The sequence below is a fragment of the Polypterus senegalus genome, chromosome 6, assembly GCF_016835505.1.
Source record: "Polypterus senegalus isolate Bchr_013 chromosome 6, ASM1683550v1, whole genome shotgun sequence".
NCBI lineage: Eukaryota > Metazoa > Chordata > Cladistia > Polypteriformes > Polypteridae > Polypterus > Polypterus senegalus.
In genome coordinates, this window is record NC_053159.1 from 66,113,513 (window position 1) to 66,133,437 (window position 19,925).

General features: G+C 40.1%; 1 protein-coding gene across 10 annotated transcripts in view; it reads right to left on the minus strand.

The window, feature by feature from the left end:
• Positions 1–19,925, minus strand: part of LOC120531118 (calmodulin-binding transcription activator 1-like) — a 202,265-nt gene that overhangs the window by 39,403 nt on the left and 142,937 nt on the right. Inside the window, exon 1 of one of the 10 annotated variants that reach the window (XM_039756227.1) lies at positions 4,437–4,808. The exons of the other annotated variants lie outside the window; for them this stretch is intronic. Within the exon in view, the coding sequence (XP_039612161.1) occupies positions 4,437–4,455 (19 nt within the window). The 5' untranslated portion in view covers positions 4,456–4,808. Of the gene's footprint in view, positions 1–4,436; positions 4,809–19,925 lie in introns of those variants that run through there. 10 annotated transcript variants of the gene reach the window in all.

The following is a 19,925-nucleotide window of genomic DNA, read 5'->3' on the forward strand; positions in this document are numbered from 1 at the left end:
CATACTATGCCTAAACTGGTCTCAATGAAAGCAGTTATTTTTTGCTATACAAGAAATGGCTTTGTCAGACATCTCACTAAATTGCCCTCTCCTTTTGTCAGTCAAGTCCCCTATAAAAATGCTGATGGATTTATGTCCACATGTAGCTCATCCAGTGGAATGCTCTCATCCCCAAACAAAACTGGCAAATCTTCATTTTTTTTACATGTATTTATCTGTATTTAATACATTTTTATTCAGAAGCATTAACAAATTATATTATTACTTTGAAACCTGAATTATGTAATATTGTGAATGAACTAATATTAAACCTTGAAAACTGCAAACTTCATTACATATAAGATTTTATAGGGACATTACTGTCATCCGTACAGAGTATGGAGAAAGTCTTCCTTGCATGTGCTAATCTACATATATAAATGTAATTCTTTAAAATATTACTTTTAATAGTACAAGCATAAAAGTCATTTTAACACATTTTATCTTTCAAAATGTTGTTTTACGCATATCAATGATTATCTTATTTTAAATTTTACTAACCTGGTCAAATTTCTAAAGTGGTTTGTCAAACACTAAATAGTACATTCAATTTCCATGCCTTTTCCCCAAAAGAACTTACTTTTGTTGCATGTTAAATTAATTAGGCCCGCTTAAGTGAGTGTGTGCGTGTATCTGTGTGTAAGGGTGACCTGCAATAGACTGCTATAGAGGCCATGTTGGGTGCCTGCTGGGTTAAGGCATTGGTTCCCCATGACCATAAAATAAAAATGTGGAGATTTTAACCCCATGACCATAAAATAAAAATGTGGAGATTTTAACATATCATATTGCCATATGTGAGTACCAATCACATGATCAACAACTTTACAATGGGACCGAGTAGCTGATACATTCAAAAATGTTTTTCAATATATAGGCTTTTTTAAAATTGTGAGAAAGCTAACCATTGCCTGGTCTGTTGCTATGGTAACCGCAAAATGTACAAGTATTTCTGTTGCAATTGCTTATTACAAACATTGAGAGCCCACTAACACGACAAGACATGCTCAGTGTTTTACCTTACTGATCATGCAATAGATTTGAAGATACGGATTCTGAAACTGTCACTACAGTATACAGAAAAGCTTCAGCAGCTAGCGTGTTTTTATCTGTTCACTACCATCATCTATACCTTTTATTTGAAAAAGCGATGTGTCTATGTCAAGTCAACTAAGCGCTTCACCAATCATTATAAAAACAAGAATAGCTGCCTATGTGTTTAGATGTTTGTGCATGTTATATACTACAGAATGGGTAAAGTGGCAGCTGTTCAGTGTGCTTTTCTTTGGTAAGTGCCAGTCTGTTGCAGTATGAACTACACAGGATTGTGGCCACATTGCATCTGTCTAAGCAACACTTCTTGTCTACATTGTGGTTATCAAGTCTACCAGGTTACCACTACTCCACAGCAGGGCATTTGACAGAGAGGGTCTGGGTCCGGTGTGTCTTTGTTCAGCCAGTGCTGCAGTGTACTGCAGTGCAGATGATGTCACCCCCACCTGCTGCTCTTTCGCTTGTAATGCGGTGCACGTATGCTGGGGGTTGGGAGGGAGAAAGGGAGGGAGGGGTAGAGAGAGAGAGAGAGAGAGAGTGTGCACTCACACTACTGTACATGACAACAATAACATTGTGACATCACAGCCAGCCAGCACCTCCCCCTGCCTCAGAAGTTCTGTGACCTCATGTTTTTTTCTAAGCATTACCTAACTGCTTAGACTGCCTTAAAGCCACTATAGCTAACTGGCTCCTACAGTATCAGTTAAAAAATGGTCTTCGCAAACTTTCTAACGGCAAGCAAAACTTGGTAAACTCAGTTTAGACATTAGAAGACATTTGTAAAAATATTTCTTTTTAGTATGAGCTTCAGACAATGTCTGTCAGGGAAACTGGAGAATTGTCATCTATGTCAGATCGATTAAACAGAAAGGACTACTAGAGAGTTATGCTTTGGCACAAACTCCCTCTATTTCCCCAGATAGCTGCCTTTCCTATAGCAGTCTTCTGACACACCAGCTAAGATACTGTTTATACCTGCTCTCAGTTGTAGGGATTTAGGCACGAGCATTCTGTATCCCATTTTGAATAACCTTAACACATAAAATCAAATGTCTGCATGCAAGCTCAGCACGTGACTGACAAATATTCAATTAGAAATAATTCCCAAATATTTTTGTTTCAACTACTCACAAGTTAGAAACTGTTTTCAAAGATGTTTGTTTCTAGGAGACACTTGAACTCTTTTGAGCACAATACCTTAAGACAAATCCAATTTAAAACAGAGATACGGACCAACCTTATCAAAAAATAGTGGTGAATAAAAGTGAAAACAAAAAATTTTTGTCCATTATTGACTGTGCTACACCTATATAGATACTGAAAGTATACACAATTTGGGTTTCACCAAGTCACACAGCAGTGATTTTCCTTTAAAAAAAAAAAACAAGTATTTCTTCACTCTAGCTTCTGGTCCATTTTTAGCATGCCCTAGTACAGGTCATAACTGGCAATGTGTACATTTACAAAATGCTGTGGTACAGAACAAAATCATCTGCACAGTATACAATGTCTCAGCCAACAGATAATCCATTCAGAAAAGTTGAAACACCAGAATGAAATGAAGGCCAAATACTGGGAGCAATATTTATCAATTTTTTTCAGCACATATTTGCACAATTCTAAATGCAAAAAAAAAACAGTCATGGACATTTTACTTTATTGGCAAAACTTGTCTCTTTTTATTAACAATTAGTGATCAATAATTTGCCCATTTGCTAATCTCACAATACTGAACACCTGCTCTTTGAACAGAACGTATATAACCCACTGATTCCACAGGCTGTAATCTCAGAAGAAGAAGAACAATTAAAGAATACCCAAAATAACACTGCAAACGCAAAGGCATGGGCTCCCTGTTTCTAGTAAAAAATGATAAGCCTGGGCTGGACTACTGCTGAATCTCTCACTCAAGGCATAGTGTAACATTCTCAAACCTGCTTAGTCCAATTTGCAGTAAGCCGGAGCCTGTCCCAGCAGCACAGGGTGCAAGGCATGGAACAGTCCTAGACAGGGTGCCAGCTCATCATACACCCACACATTAACCCAACCACACCATCACAGATCCAACTTAGAATAGCCAACCAACCTATGTTGCATGTTTAATGGGACATTTTTGGAGGTAAAGACAAGAAGGACATGTAAAATTCAAATAAACAATAACCAGGTGCTATCAACAGCATCACCTTGATGGTCCTCATTCAAGAAATATCCAAGTGAGGAAATGTTCTTAACTGTCTAGGCACTTGTAACAAACTGTATAAAAGACACTAAAACTTACAGTCTCATACTCCTAAGCAGTAAACTTGCAGTAAACCTTAATGCCTTACCTAAATGATTATTTATTTAAAGTATATACTGTGAAAAATACACTGTTTCCATGAAATGAAATTAAGACATTGGGTAATCCTTGATCTGGCGATTCTAACACACTTTTGTACTGAGCATTCATCTACTTTGTGAATACTCTCTGGTCTCTCTAACTAGTCTGAAAATTTTTGTCAGGCTACCTACAGATACTACTTTTTGCTTAAGTTTAAGCATCAAAAAAATGTGGTTATACTTTCAATGTCTGAGCCAAAATAAAATTAAACTTGTGACTTCTTTAAAACATGTTTCACTAACACACTGTTGAATGGACATTGCCAGAACATAAATGCAAGTTCACAGAGGGGTAAAGTAGGAAAAACTGGTACAAAAGTATGGTATCAAACAGAAAATTGACAGAAGGAGCTGTCACCAAGACACACTTTGAAAATAACGTGCGAAAAGATACAGCTTCAAAACTCTATGGGGCATCATGCATACTAACATGAAAGTTAAAATGTTTTGAGAAACACAAGAGTTGCTACACAGTAGAGGCGTTCAATTGATTTGCAAAAAATGAATACAAGTTCAAGGCTCTTTGTGAAGTCACACACACTAACTTTAGACGTTTTGAGAAACAGGAGAGTGGCTGGCTGCACAGTAGAAGGTGAGAAGGCAAGCACCATCAGTAACGAGGGAGCCCTGTGAGGGCTGGGCAGCAAAACAACAGAACTGAGGAAGACCGGAGACGTAGAATCCGAGAAGTAGCAGCAAGAAACAAGACGTGGGAGAGGAAGGACAGAAAATCAGGTAAGAGACAAGCTAGACGCTGCAGACAGAGCACAAGGCAGGACAAGAAGCCTGAGAAAGGCGATGGGAGGGGCGGGGTCACATGAATCCTAACTCTTGTAAAGGCCGCCACAGCAGACCATTACCTGAGTTGGTGTGCACGGGACGGTGAGGAAAGAGGCGGCTGACCGGTGGGCAACTCAATGTGACACAAGACGACACAGAGGCTAGCGAATAACGGCTCTGACCTGCTAATTCATTGTCCATAGACGGCTCGCTCCACAACGTCTTCCCGGCTGCCGTCAGCCTCGCGACATACCACACGGCCTCAGTCTCTCTCTGCGGCTACGTGTTCTTCTCTCTTTGTATTTGAAGAAGCCGCTCACTAACGGTACTCAACAACAATGGAACAAAGTGGTGATGGTGGTAGAGCAGGAGGAGGAGGGGAGAGCAAGAGAGAGAGAGAGCGCGATCGAGCAAAGGAGCGAGCAAACAGCCCCCCTCGCGCTCTGGGCCCCCGCCCCCTCCTCGCAGCGCCACGCGAGCTTGCGGCGGGGAGAGCGCTTGAAACGCCCCGAGCCGGCGTGACGCCACACGTGCCGCAGGTAAACAGGCGCCCGCGTTGTCAGCCGGAGCTGCCGCACAGCATTCAGGACAACAGGAGAGCCGCCACAGGCTCCTCCCATGTATCCATTCCCGGCAAGCGACGCGGCTGGGGCGAGCGCTTGCCCTGCCTGTGGCTCCATACCTGCAGTGCCGCAGAGCCCAAGTCGCTCCCTCTTCTCTGCATTATGACAAATGGAAGGCGGCGGCTGTGGTGGTTTTTGTTCGAAGCGCACTAGTCGGCGTCTCGGAGAAAATCCTGATCGGGCTGCTGTTAAGGATTACGAGCTTCATTCACATCATTGGTTCAGTTCTCGGAGCGTTCATCGAGACGATTTGTGTTATTTTGGGAGAAACTGGGAGCAACACTGAAGCTTACCTCAGTAATTAAGGGAGTACGCCGATCTACTTATAAAATTTAAGCTTTTCGGTTCGTTTTTATTACTACATGAAACATAAAATGGAATTAGTGGGTTCAAGACATGAATGGGCAGATGGATACCGAATCTATCCATTTCTGGGAACCCACTTTTCCGTTAAGTGTTTGCGGTAAATCGAGCGAGCGTTACGAACAAATCCTGGCAGTAACAACAGTCTGCTACTGTGTGTTACTCTCAATTCACAAGCCTATGTTCGCAAGTTAATCAGGCGCGAAAGTCATTGTGAAGCAGAAGGAAATCGAAGTCGCCCTGGAAACCACACAGAAGCATGGAACATGTGAAAACTTTACAAACGCTGCGAGCTCCATAGGAATACAAATCGGCTCCGTGAAGGATAGGCAACTGCGTTAGCTATAGCGCGTCCCCAGCACACAATAGCAGGCTGCAATGGCATGTCCTATTTCAAGTATATTAATGTTTTTTTACGAAATCACGCGTTACGTTACAATTTTTTTTAATAGAGTTGGTACAGCCGTCATTCTGGGTTGCAGGTTTTTGTTACAATCTGCCCAATGATCAGAAGTGAATTATTTTGACTACGTGGACGTCTTTCCTCTATTTTTTGGAGTTGGTGTGGTTTTGGCCTTGTAACAGATATTAAAACTGATTATGTCACGTTAAGATCTCTCTAGCCTGTTTTACGCTTGTGTCAGGTCACTTCTTTATAAAAAGACTGTTATAAATCAGCATTAGATGAGCAGACACTGATGTGAATGATCGTGTATTAATTAGTACATTTGACATTAAAACACTGCTGTAAGTGACAAACCAAATTGCTTCAGGCATATACAGTAAATGATTTGGTCAAGCCTCAGAGTAATGACAGCCTTATTATCCCAAAAAGAATATACGACGTCTGCCGATATTTACGAAAATGGGAAAGTTAAACCTGGATTTTTTTTGTTTTCAAATGCAGGAACAGATGAACAAGGATACCAGCTTTAGAAAGATATTCTGTCATAAGCTAGAAAGCTGATGATTCTCAGATTAGTTTGTATGACCAACCTCTCATTTTTTTGTAATTCCTAGCTCCTTCTCCATACAAACCAAAACACTTCATAGTCTACAGGCACTAACAAAAATTAAGTAAGTTAATTCAGCAACATCTTTCATGTCTAAAGGTGCTCAGCATCACAGCACAAAACCAAGATTGGCTTGTATATTTTATATTTTTAAAGCATACTGTGAAAAAATTATTAAACTTCAATAGTTTATACTGGGGGTCACAACAGGAAGTATAAAGTTACTGATTGATCTGCATGTGAGGAATATGTCACAATGCCATGATGATGCCCATAAACACTAGGTCACAGCTTTACAATAGCTGTGAGGGCACACAATTTGTCAGCAGGCCAAGTAAGAACTGGATGACTAACAGTGCCATTCATTTCCTTTTTTGTTTTTTATTCCTCCATTATTATCAGTGACAGCAGCCGCCAGTCACAAAACAGGTGGCTGTGTTGTCCATGCTTTGCAGCATAACTGGCTACCAAGAGCTATAAACTTCTTTTTTTCTTTCCTTTTTAAGTGTACAGCCTCCCCAATTGCTTGATCTCTGTAAACGCACAAACATGTTTTCACGGTTAAGAAATCTGGCAAAGAATTAATCAATCAATGCATAGCATTCCCCTTGGGATTAATAAAGTATCTATCTAGTTTCAATTATGTGAACAATGTAATTCTAAAATCACAAGATGGCATTTGGTAATGGGTTAATATGTTGCAATGGATTTCAAGCTGTTTTCTTATAATTTGTCCACAATGCACTCATATTCTTGTAGCGTAAACGTATCCATTATCAACAGAAAGCATTTGGTGTATTTTAAGGGAGACTTTTGGCAAAGTGAAGTTTACATATTAATTTGGAACAGGGATTGATAGCTGCCAATGTCCATGAAACATGGAATTGTCATGGGTGACCTGGGAGTAGAAGATAGTCACACTTGGTGTATTCTGTGATGAGACTGAACAGGTCACCAATACCTCCCACATATAACCTTGCTGGGTTGTAACAGATAAAGAGGAGGGTGAGCATTCTGGGCTCTAGTTAGTCCTTGTCATTTGATTGATATAAAACAATACATAGACTGGTGCAGTGTAAGCAACACTAGAAACCATCCATCCTTATCCAACCCGCTATATCCTAACTACAGGGTCACGGGGGTCTGCTGGAGCTAATCCCAGCCAACACAGTGCGCAAGGCAGGAAACAAACCCCAGGCAGGGTGCCAGCCCACCGCAGGGCGTGCACACTCACACACACACACCAGGGACAATTTAGGATCACCAATGCACCTAACCTGCATGTCTTTGGACTGTGGGAGGAAACCCACACAGACACGGGGAGAACATGCAAACTCCACGCATGGAGGACCCGGGAAGCGATCCTGGGTCACTAGAAACCATGCTATAGCATAATCATTCCTTAAATAATAAAACTCCTGGAACTAGCAAATTCAAAAGGAAGTGTAAAATATTGTAAAAGTGTTTTCTTTACACTGTGCTAATTAACAGACAGTTTAGTTTTTATTAGTGATAATAATAAAGTAAATAAGTCAGATTTAGTTCTAAATAAGAAATGAAATAAAAATAGATCGTCAAGAATTGAAAATATCTTGTGGCGACCATTTCCTATTCTTTCAAGCATTCTTTTAACAAAAATATATTAATACTAGACAATGGGTAGCTCTTACTTAAATCAAATACACATTTATATATAATATCAGAAGTATTCTGATACCAAATGTGAGTGCCACTGAGGACAGACAGGCATCCCGGCTGGATGACGGCATGATTTTGGGATAAAATGGAAGGAGTCGGGATGGACAAGCAGAAGCAGTTCCATCCCCCATATGTTAGGTGGCAGTGTTCCACTAAAGGTGTCCCAGCTTGGACACCCACAGGGTTTCTGGGAACTGAAGTCTAGAGGGGCAGCCCTGTCGGGGTCTCTGGGTGCTGCAAGGGGGTGTTGCAGGGTGAGGACTACCCTCGTTCTCAAACCTGGAAGTACTCCCCACAAGTCATGCCAGGTCACCAGGAGCTGTTCCGGGTCCAGTATAAAAGGAGCTGGAGGTGGAAGGAGAGGAGTAACTTTATTATTTGTATGGTGTTTCAGCTGTATTTCATTGTTTCGGTACATGTTGGAATAAAAAATCCATTATTTGAACTGTGTCAGACATTATTGGGTCTGGGGTTTGGGTCTCAGTGGCGCCCCCTATGGGTTACACAATAAAATGTTATAATATTTTTTTAATATTACAAATACTTTATCAAATTAATGTTTTCTGACAGCTAAGCAGTATCTATGAGTGCAGCAATGTAAAGGCAGGAAAAAAGCAACCTTGACACATATCTATTCAAAAAACATATGTACTCAAGTGTTATTGAAAAGACTGCATTAGTCCATTAAATAACATGGGAGTTGTTTTGTAAATGTCAGTTTGTACTGTTGAAAGTTAAATATTCAGCATTTTCAGTATTAACTTTAATGAAAAAATCTATGTGAAATCCTAAGTGCATTCCTGACTTGAAGCAGTAAAAAGAAACTAGAAACCTGCAAGCAGATTTCACCAGGGGCCATGCAGTTGAAGATCAATTTGAACATTAATATATTGTACAAAGGCAAGATTGCAATTTCCCAGTACAAACTGCGCAAAAGAGTACTTTGACTATGCTCTTTTAGATACTGTCAACTTTAATCTTGCAGTGTCAAAATATTAGTTTTAATGAATCTACAAGCAATGCTATCACAACTAAGAAATACACGAAAAATGACACGTGTTCTTACTATGCTGAATATAAAGGTTAATTTATACATTTGACTCATGAGACTTTATCTGCTGCATCCTTTACTCTCATGTTGCTCAATTCATAATACTGCTGTAAAAATAAGAATCTTGCTAAATCTAGAAGGTTCTAGCTTTTAGTCCTAAATATATGTTTTGGCCTTTAGTTAAATTTAGGGATAATTTCAAAATCTGTGATCTAATATTTATAATTGTCAGTGACGTCAGCCCCATTTACCAAACATAGTCTATATGTACCTATACACAAGAGCATACCAGTGTGATTACAGTTCATAGGCCATCTTACAGTCCCAAAGAACGTGGTAGTGTTCATCTGCAGAGACTTACAACCTTAGAGTGATCTGTCTGCTTGTGTAAAGGTTGCCCCATCAGTCCCAATATTTAAAGCCAAACTAAAGACCTATTATTGTAAAACTGTATCTACTGTACTTATTGCAGCTGGTAGTTGCTCAATTGTTAACACATTCACACTCTTAATTTCTGTGTTGCCGCCACTACTTGGAATTAAAATACTTTTTCTGGCCATGGAACATGATGTCAGAATGGCTGAGACATCCGTCAGTGAAAGACATAGCTCTCATCTGATTATATCAAACCCCACTTACATTCCAAACTAAGTGACTAAACTGCAGTTTGTACCACACTCAACACTGTACTTGATTTGATAAGGTATAAATCAGAGTTGAACTGACATCTTTGCAGAAGTCCTTTCAGACCAAAAGGTGCCAAACTGACACTCAAGTTCAAACAAAGAGCCATAATTTGTTGAATTACAACTGTGATGGACAAAATAACGCTCCTATTTGAACTCACTGGTTTATGCATTCCATCAAAAATTAGCTGCACTCCTCACACGGATAAAAAGCTGTGGTCAAATTGACCTCTTGTACTCAACCTCTCTCTGAAAACGTAAAGCTAATGAGCCACTCTCTTTTTGAGGAGTTGAAAGCGGAGATCTACTGTACCAAGTCTAGCTGTGCCAGTGACTGAGCCCAGTCTGGAAAGACTGAGAAACAATCATTAATTCAAGAAGGGAATTTTAATCCTCTAAACTCTTGTGCCAGAAAAGAATAATGCTTTTCCCTGTGAAGCTGTAGATGACACAGCAAAGAGCCTAACTAAGAAGAGCACAGAACACCACAATTAAAGGACTATGTCGTAAAGAGAAAGAGTGCTCTAACAATGCTCCACTTGAACCCAGAGCAACAACTACAGAAAACTCACAACTCCAGATACCATCCTTAAAGTCTTTGTATCCCAAAACTGCTTATCTGTGCAAAGATAGATTTAGAACTCTAAATAGCCAGGACACCACCAGTCTCTTCTGTGTTACATGTTAGTCTGTCTCCTCCGTCATAATATAAGACTACATTAAGTTGAATTGTATGTTAATTGTTCACTAGTTTAGAGGCCAGGGGCCTTATTAATAAAACTGTCTGGATTTGCTTGTGAAAATATGTGCATGCCAAAAAAGAGGAAAAAGCATAAGGTAAAAAAATATCATTTATAAAATCTGGCACACACACCTTTCTGTACAATTTACCTTGATAAATCACAATCATCTTGTGAATGTGCATTTGTGAATGCACATCAATGCTCAAACACGATGCTGCAGATGTTCATTGGCTAGTAGAACAGCCTCCATCATGACATGTCGATACCCCACCACCTGCATTCAAAAACATCTGGCTGCACTCCGTAACTAAAGATCACATTTGGCATTATGGCACATCTCGTCTGTGTTGTGGGGGTCCAGGAAAGGTGTATGGTGCCAGCGTCTCAGTGGGTAGCCACTATCAGCTGGCACATGTGAAGACATTATTGCTGATGCAATGAATATTCATATGAAAGTGGTTCAGCTGGTTACCTTACCAACAACCCAGCCACCACATACTGCACCGTCACGTCCATCAAAGCTACTTTATAGGTTGACCCCAGGCCACAGTGACATGTTGTTTGCCAGTCTTAATTTGGCATCACATATGACGTGTGTGTTAATAAAATGTGTCAGCTTATTGTTAACAAAAGCAGCTTAATTCTCGCTAAATGCCCTTATGGCAGTATAAGTAGTAAAGTACTCCTATTATGTTAGGAGAACTGGAGACTGCTGCAAATTGCTTTAGTCTCTCTATTATGAAAAAAAAAATCCTGGAAAACAAAAGCAAGGCGACAATACGTGATCTTCTTGGAAGTTCTTGGAAGACATTTAAAAGACCCGCGAGACAAAAGAGACTTGCCACGGACCGTCTCGCGGAGACCGTAAACATGAGACTTGGTGCCAAGAGATTGTCCCAGGGATGTCTCACGGGGACGTGGAACATGAGTTTCTTGCAAGACACGCCCTACTTAGAAAAGATATCATATAAGAGCACACCCTTCAAAAAACACTCAGTCGTGTAAAAGCATGTAGCACACACACATCTTGTGCTCTTAGCACAAATAAGCGTATAAGGACAATATGGAGAATAGAGACCCAAAGGTGTTGGAGAGAAAAAAAGGCAGATAAGAGATTATGAAAGCAGTGGAATTCGAAAGGCTCAAACAAACGATGGAGCGATACACATGCAGAGAAAGGTACAGAATATGAAAGCAGTAAAATTCGAAAGTATTGAAGCGTCCCAGCCAGGTTGAGGCCTTTTTGGTTTTAAGTGACTGTTAGGTCCGATTGAGGGAGGGTGGAGTACAGCACGGAAAACTGATAGCAGGGTATTGATTGATGCGGTAATGGCGGGTGAGACCCGGGGGAGGAGGGGTTGGAGAGGGTGCTAGAAAGTTGTGTTTGGGGTTAGGAAGTCAGCGATTGTTCAAGTAAAACTTTAGTGACACTTTATCATGTCAATTGGTACAGTATGAAAGAAAAGTTAGAAAAGATCGCATTACCGCAAACAAAAGGTAATTAATCATCAGAATCAGGTGTAATTGAGAAAATAGCAGGACAAATCGAGGTCAGAAATAAAAGGTAAAGAGTAAACCACAAAGTCTTTTCGCATTTGCATCATTCAATGCACAAAACGTAGATTTACACAATGATGGACCATACACTATGAGAATCTGTGGTCCCGGAACAGTTAAAGCAACGACAAGTTGAATTTCAAAGGATACACAATTCGGTCAGGTGTATATTGATGATCATGGAGAAGTGATGCAAATTTTAACAGGCAAAAAGAAAGGTAATGTATATATTCCAGGAATAACATTAGACAACAAAGGAGACTGTGATATGCCATTCGTATTAAAATGTTTACAGTTTACCGTGACAATAGCTTTTGCTATGACAATCAATAAATCACAGGGACAAACATTAGAAAAAGTCGGATTATTTATTAGAGAAACAGAAACAATAGTCACTCACGGGCAATTATACGTTGCATTGTCACAATGTGTCTCCAAAAAATATTGTTTTTAATGAAGCTTTTAAGTAAAAATTCAAATAATGAAATTGAAACAATTCCAAAGAAAAAAAAAAATTTTAATTGTTTATCCGATTAACCTCCAACCAATAAACAAAGGGGTTGGCGAGCGAAGCCCCCCTAGTTATTGGTAAAAAAAAAAAAAGTTATGTTTTATGTATGTACACCCATGCCATATGAAAACTGGATGTGGTGCTTCCTCACTCAGGTAATAGCTTTCAGCCCAAGGGTGTGTGGCACCACCCAGGTGAGAAGTACAAAGACAAGTGTGTCTTGCCTACAGTCAAGCCTGGTGTTGGGAGTGTCATGGTTTGGGGCTGCATGAGTGCTGCCGGCATTGGGGAGCTACAGTTCATTGAGGGAACCATGAATGCCAACATATACTGTAACATACTGAAGCAGAGCACGATCCCCTTCGGAAACTGGGCAGCAGGACAGTATTCCAACATAACGACCCCAAACACACCTCCAAGACGACCACTGCCTTGCTAAAGAAACTGAGGGTAAAGGTGCTGGACTGGCCAAGCACGTCTCCAGACCTAAATTCTATTGAGCATCTGTGGGGCATCCTCAAAAAAAGGTGGAGGAGCACAAGGTCTCTAACATCCACCAGCTCTGTGACGTCGTCATGGAGGAGTGGAAGAGGATTCCACTGGCAACCTGTGAAGCTCTAGTGAACTCCATGCCCAAGAGAGTTAAGGCAGTGCTGGAATATAATGATGGCCACACAAAATATTGACACTTTGGTCACAATTTGGACCTTTTTCACTGAGGGCTGTACTCACTTTTGTTGCCGGTGGTTTAGACATTATTGGCTGTGTGTTGAGTTATTTTGAGGAGACAGCAAATTTACTCTGTTATACAAGCTGTACACTGACTACTTTACATTGCATCAAAGTGTCATATCTTCAGTGTTGTCCCATGAAAAGATATAATAAAATATTTACAAAAATGTGAGGGGTGTACTCACTTTTGTGAGATAGTGTATATCCTAGGCAGGAGGGTCAGGCTAAAGGAGATTGAAGACTGCAAAGTGGTGGCAGGGGAAAGCGTACTTACGCAGCATAGGATGGTGGTCTGGTTGGATGACGTTGGAGATCAAGAAGAGGAGGAGAGTGTGGGCAGAGACAAGGATCAAATGGTGGAAGTTGAAAAAGGAAGAGTGCAAGGTTGAAATCAGGGAGGAGGTAAGACAGGTACTGAGTGGCACTGAAGAGTTACCACACAGCTGGGCAACTACAGCAAAAGTAGTAAGGGTGATAGCAAGAAGGGTGCTTGGGATGACATCTGGGAAGGGGAAGGAGGAAAACGAAACCTGGTGGTGGAATGGGAAAGTACAGGAGAGTATACAAAGGAAGAGGTTGGCGAAGAAGAATTGGGATAGTCAGAGAGATGCACAAAGTAGACAAAAGTACCAGAAGATAAGGCGTAAGGTGAAGAGAGAGGTGGCAAAGGCTGAAGCATGATGAAATGTATGAGAGGTTGGACATTAAGGAGGGAGAAAAGGACCTGTACCGATTGGCTAGACAGAGGGACCAACCTGGGAAAGATGTGCAGGATAGGGTGATAAAGGATAAAGATGTAAACTTACTCACAAGCAAGGAGGGCGTGTTGAGCAGATGGAAAGAGTACTTTGAGAGGCTGATGATTGAAGAGAATGAGAGAGAGAGAGAAGGTTGGATGATGTGGACATAGTGAATCAGGATGTACAACGGATTAGCAAAGACGAAATAAGGACAGCTATGAAGAGGATAAATAATGGAAAGGCCATTGGTTTGGATGACATACCTGTGGAAGCATGGAGGTGTTTAGGAGATGGCAGGTTTTAACCAGATTGCTTAATGCAATCTTGGAAAATGAGAGGATGCCCGAGGAGTGGAGAAGAATTGTACTGGTACTGATTTTTAAGAATAAATGGGATATGCAGAGCAGTAGTAACTACAGAGGGATAACATTGATGAGTCACAGCATGAAGTTATAGGAAAGAGTAGTGGAAACTAGGTTAAGAAGGGAGGTGATGATTAACGAGCAGCAGTATGGTTTCATGCCAGGAAAGAGCACCACAGATGCGATGCTTGCTCTGAGGATGTTGAAGGAGAAGTACAGAGAAGACCAGAAGGAGTTGAATTATGTCTTTGTGGACCTGGAGAAAGCATATGACAGTGTGCCTCGAGTGGAGTTGTGGTATTGTATGAGGAAGTCGGGAGTGGCAGATAAGTATATAAGAGTGGTACAGGATATGTACGAGGGAAGTGTGACAGTGGTGAGGTCTGCTGTAAGAGTAATGGATGCATTCAAGGTGAAGGTGGGATTATATCGGGGATCGGCTCTGAGCCCTTTTTTATTTGCAATGGTGATGGACAAGTTGACAGATGAGATTAGACAGGAGTCCCTGTGGGCTATGATGTTTGCTGATGACATTGTGATCTGAAGCGAGAGTAGGGAGCAGGTGGGTGGGTGCAGAAGAGTGTCAGGAGTTATTTGTGACAAATCGGTATCAGCAAGAGTGAAAGGGAAACTCTACAGGACAGTAGTGAGACCAGCTATGTTATATGGATTGGAGATGGTGGTACTGGTCAAAAAACAGGAGACAGAGCTGGAGATGGTATAGTTAAGGATGTTAAGATTTGCACTGAGTGTGACAAGGATGGACAGGATTAGAAATGAGTACATTAGAGGTTCAGCTCAAGTTGGACAGTTTGGAGACAAAGTCAGAGAGGCAAGACTGCATTGCTTTGGACATGTGCAGGGGAGAGATGCTGGGTATATTGAGAAAAGGATGCTGAGGATGGAGCTGCCACGTAAGAGGAAAAGAAGAAAGCCTAAGAGGAGGTTTATGGATGTGGTGAGAGAAGACATGCAGCTGGTGAGTGTAACAGAGTAAGATGCAGAGGACAGGAGGATATGCAAAAAGATGATCTTCTGTGGCGACCCCTAACGGGAGATGCCGAAAGTAGAAGCAAAAGAAGAAAAAGAAGTCATTGTTTAGCGGGTCTGGGTGCATTTCTGTGCTTGATCAAGAGTTTCCATAAATACAGTATACACAAGATTTTGATTTTATAAATCTCAACGTTTGTGTGGGAATTTCTGTATGCACATTTCAAGCATCTTTGTTGTGCAAAAGTAAGCTTTACAAATTAGTGCCCTGGATTTAATTTGACTGTCTAATCTTTTACTCATGTTAAAGTGTAGATATTCATCTCTAAAACTCCAGGACTCTAAAGCAGATAAAAAAAAAAAATTATAATGAATGGCTACAGATATCTAAAACGCTACAACATTTATTTATGAGTAGTTCCAACTGTCTGCTAAACTAAACATTTACAGTTGTGGATATAAAACCTTTTTTTAGATTAAATAAGAAATCATTTTGTTTAAATGATCATTTCTTAGTAAATAGTAAATATGTATTTAAAGAAGTAAAATAGTAAGTTTACAAACTTCAAGCAACATTGTAAATACAATATATATAAATTCTAAATATCCCCCCTTAATGATGAGACACAATGATGAGAATTATAAAGCATGGGTGGGGTGTATTCTATAGCACCCTATTAGTGCCCACACAGGTCTACATGAAACAGAAAGTTGCAGAACACAGTTAAAGCACATATGGGGAAACCCAACTGATGATGGTCCTATATCTGATGCTCTGAGGAGGCTGGTTTCAGAGCAGAGAAGAAGAAGGTGAGGTAGTGAGTAAGAGGCTTGATAAAGGGATTATAATAATTGCAACTTGGAATATAGGGAGTATGATGGGAAAAATCAGGTGAAGTACAGGAAGTGCTGAACTGAAGGAGAATAGATTTGTGCTGCATACAGGAGATGATGTGAATGGTACTGATGCATGAATGCTTAGTGGGAAGGGTAAAAGGGAGGGAGAGAAGTGATGACAATGCTGGAGTTGGTATGCTTATGTCTGAAAATAGGCACACAAAGTGGTAGGGATGAAACATGAGTAAGCATGTTGTAATTGGTAATATGATTGTTGGGAAACAACTGATGAATATAGATAGTCACAGCAGGTTAGCAGATGTGATCAAGAGAAAGATGAGTTTTGGGAGAAAGTAATGGAGGTGGTATCTATTGTGTTCCAGGGAAGATGGTTGTAATGGACAACCTTGGGCCTGTTGTGGTGTCAGTGCTGATGGTTATGAGGTAATCCATGGGGGGCTTTAGCTTTGATACCAGGAATGTTGAGGGTGGAATAAAAATAAAAAGGTTGTGTGCAACATGTTGTTTTAGAATGAGGAACACAATTGGTGACATATTAACCGATGGATGTGTGGAATGTTATGCCATGAGAGAAACACTTTGTTTGTAGGTGTTAGGCATTGTATTGAGAAGAAACAGACAAAGGTGGTTGGAGGTGGTATCAAATAAAATGTAAAGAATGGGTCTTACCCTAAAGGATCCCCAGTAACATGGAGACTGGAAGAAAAAAATTTGGAGGGAAACTGGCTAGACTTGGAAAATGTTACGATTAAATATTATTTTATATTTTCACAAGTGTACTAATTTAGATATAAATTGGAATTGTGCTCTATCAATACTGAGATGTCTAGTTACATATGAGCACTGGTGTAAAGAAATGAGTGTACGTTATGCTGAATTATACAAAATTAAGAAAAGAAAATTAAAATCTTTGAAAATTATTTTAAAAAGCATTGTAAGTATAACAAAAAGAAGCATCTGCAAAAAATATGTTATACACCTTAATTAGTGTTATAATGACAAAGTAAAGGCTGATGACGATGAGTTTAACTTGTAGATTAGGAACAAGAGGGATGAGGATGGCATTAAGTTATCATACTGGATATCACTGGTGTCATCATCAAGTAGCAGGAGTACAGAGTGACATGTGGACAGCTGTGGAAATGGGAGTCATGCCTGCCATTCACACTTCTTGTAAAACATTTTGAAAAATGACTGCATAGTGGCCTTTTACTTCTCTTCATAGATCTCTCACACAATACTATTTTCATTTGATGCTTTATCTCATTGTATTGCAAATGACCTGGGGCCTCATGCATAATGCTGTGTGTAGAATTTGCACTATAACATGACGTAAGCACCTAAGCCGATGCTTAGCTTATGCACAGAAAATTCCAGATGTAGGAATCTGTGCGTACTCCAACTTCCGCGTTCTTCCGCTCCATAAATTCCAATCAGCGTGAAAACTAACGCATGTGCACACGCCTTCTGTCCCGCCCGTCTCCTCCCGGAATTACGCCTCTTTGAATATGCAAATCAATATAAATAGACCTTAAGCTCCCCGTTCTGTGAAAAGGCAATGGCAAAAGCAAGAGGGAAAATATAAGAATTTCAGCGAATACCAAGTGGAGGCAAAGAAAAATGTATTATTTGTTGGTTTATACAGTGGTATAATCAACAAAAGGAAGCTGATCGAGTGACATAGCGTGTTGGAGAAACAAGCTCAAGTTCACAAAGTCACACAGTGCCCAACATAAAAAAGAAGTTGTCACATATCAAAGTCGCTGTTAAAAGGCGAGATGTATCCCACCGTCTGAGTGTCATATGGAAGTTTATTAGTGTACAGTGAGAAAAAAAGGAGTATAAAAAAGCACGAAATGTTAACTTCAATCTCGAAATATCCACTTTAATCACGTAGTTTATTTTGTTATTAAAGTAGAACATAAACTTCATCTTAAAATCGTTTAATTTACTAGTTTCTTAAATCCCCGTAACTAAAGTAGCACGGTAAATTCTTTGTTTTGTATTGGATGTTCTATGTGCTCTATGTGTGTGAATCACTATGTGCTTTCGTTCTTTCTCTTTCTCCGACAGGATACAGAATCCATTACATTCCTGATATTACAGCTCTCTGAATAATTAAAATACTGAGATGTATACGTGATATCTTTTTCATGATGATAGGAGTTAAAGCATGTTATTAAACAGGGGAACATGGTACGTGATTGTGTGCAATCTTTGATGAAATTATTATAGCAGTACTGTCTCTTTCAAACATACTATCCTCCAATTCCCGTCTTTACTTTTCTTTCTCCAAATACCCAGTCACCACACAATCAGCTCTGTAATAGACGTTAAGCAATCTGTAAGCTTACAACGACGATTCTTCAAAACTTGTAAGGAACACTGAAATATCTTCATAGTACGTGTTTAATTATTCTATCCGTCTCTCCTTCCAGTGTCGCTCCATCCTCAGCAAATATACAGCGCAAAGCAGGAACAATACGTGAACTTGCTAGTGCTGCGGCACCGTGTCCTCCCATGTAATTATTAATACAGATTATTTAAATGAAGCTAAAGTTGTATCTGTATAATATAATACACATATTTTGCTGCATTTCATCTTAAAAATGATATCGTCATCATATGTAAATACGTGCTTTATAAAGTGGCGCAGGTTGTGCAATATTATAACTGTAGTGCAAGTTTACAGTGAGGTGATTGTACTAATAAGTACAAACAGTTCTACAAGGAGCACTTGATTGAGTGCGTTTATAGTTCTTGGGATGAAACTGTGTCTGAACCGCAAGGTCCGTACTAGAAAGGCTTTGAAATGCTTTGCTGTGGCTGAGGCAGAGTGGGCTTGATGCTGTATACCGATAATTCTGTTTCCGATCAGCTGCTGCTGTGATTCACACTCAGATACAGTGACATAAATACTCCGAGTGGTGCAGTGAGAGTAATATGGAAAAAGATGATCCGTTGTGGCAACTCCTAATGGGAGCAGCTGAAAGAAGAAGAAGAAGGTGCAGTGAGAGTAACAACGCTAAAGCAGTTATTGTATTTGAAATACTATGGCTATTCCCTGGACCATTATATTGTTACAGGTTAATTACAATCAGAGGCATTTCACTAATAAACAATATGCAGATAGTTTCAGTGTATTTATAAAGCAGCGTTAGGAATGTGGTTCTCAGAAATAATGGGTAACCACACAGGAACAGTAGCACTGCTTTGACGCTGGGTGCCGCCAGTCTGCAAAACCAAGCAGAGAACTTGCGCACGACAGGGTATGAGGTACCATGGAAAAGTGCGTGGCTTTACGCCAAGTGTAGGTTTTATACATCGCGATTTGAAGTGTGGAAACGTTCTTACGCATCATTTCTGTGCGTACACACCGTTTATACATGAGGCCCCTGGCCCTTTATGCTTACTATCACTAGATCGTCTTCATGTCATGATTTGATTGTAATAACTTAAATACATTCAGGAAACCTTACCAATATATGTCAGGATTTCACTTGTACCAACTGCTGATATCCAGTTCCTTGAATTCCAGGTGGTTACACATGTAGTGCACCAGTTTTTGTTTGTGTATTTTATAAAATACTAGCTGTGAACCCAATTTCACCTGGGAAATGTCATAAGACAATGGGCATCAGTTATAGTGCCGTGAGTTAATTGATTGTAGCAGAATTCCTATGTAACTAACTAGGTGCTTTTACGTTTACAATATTTTTAGTTGTTTTTTTTTTGTGGCAGGCA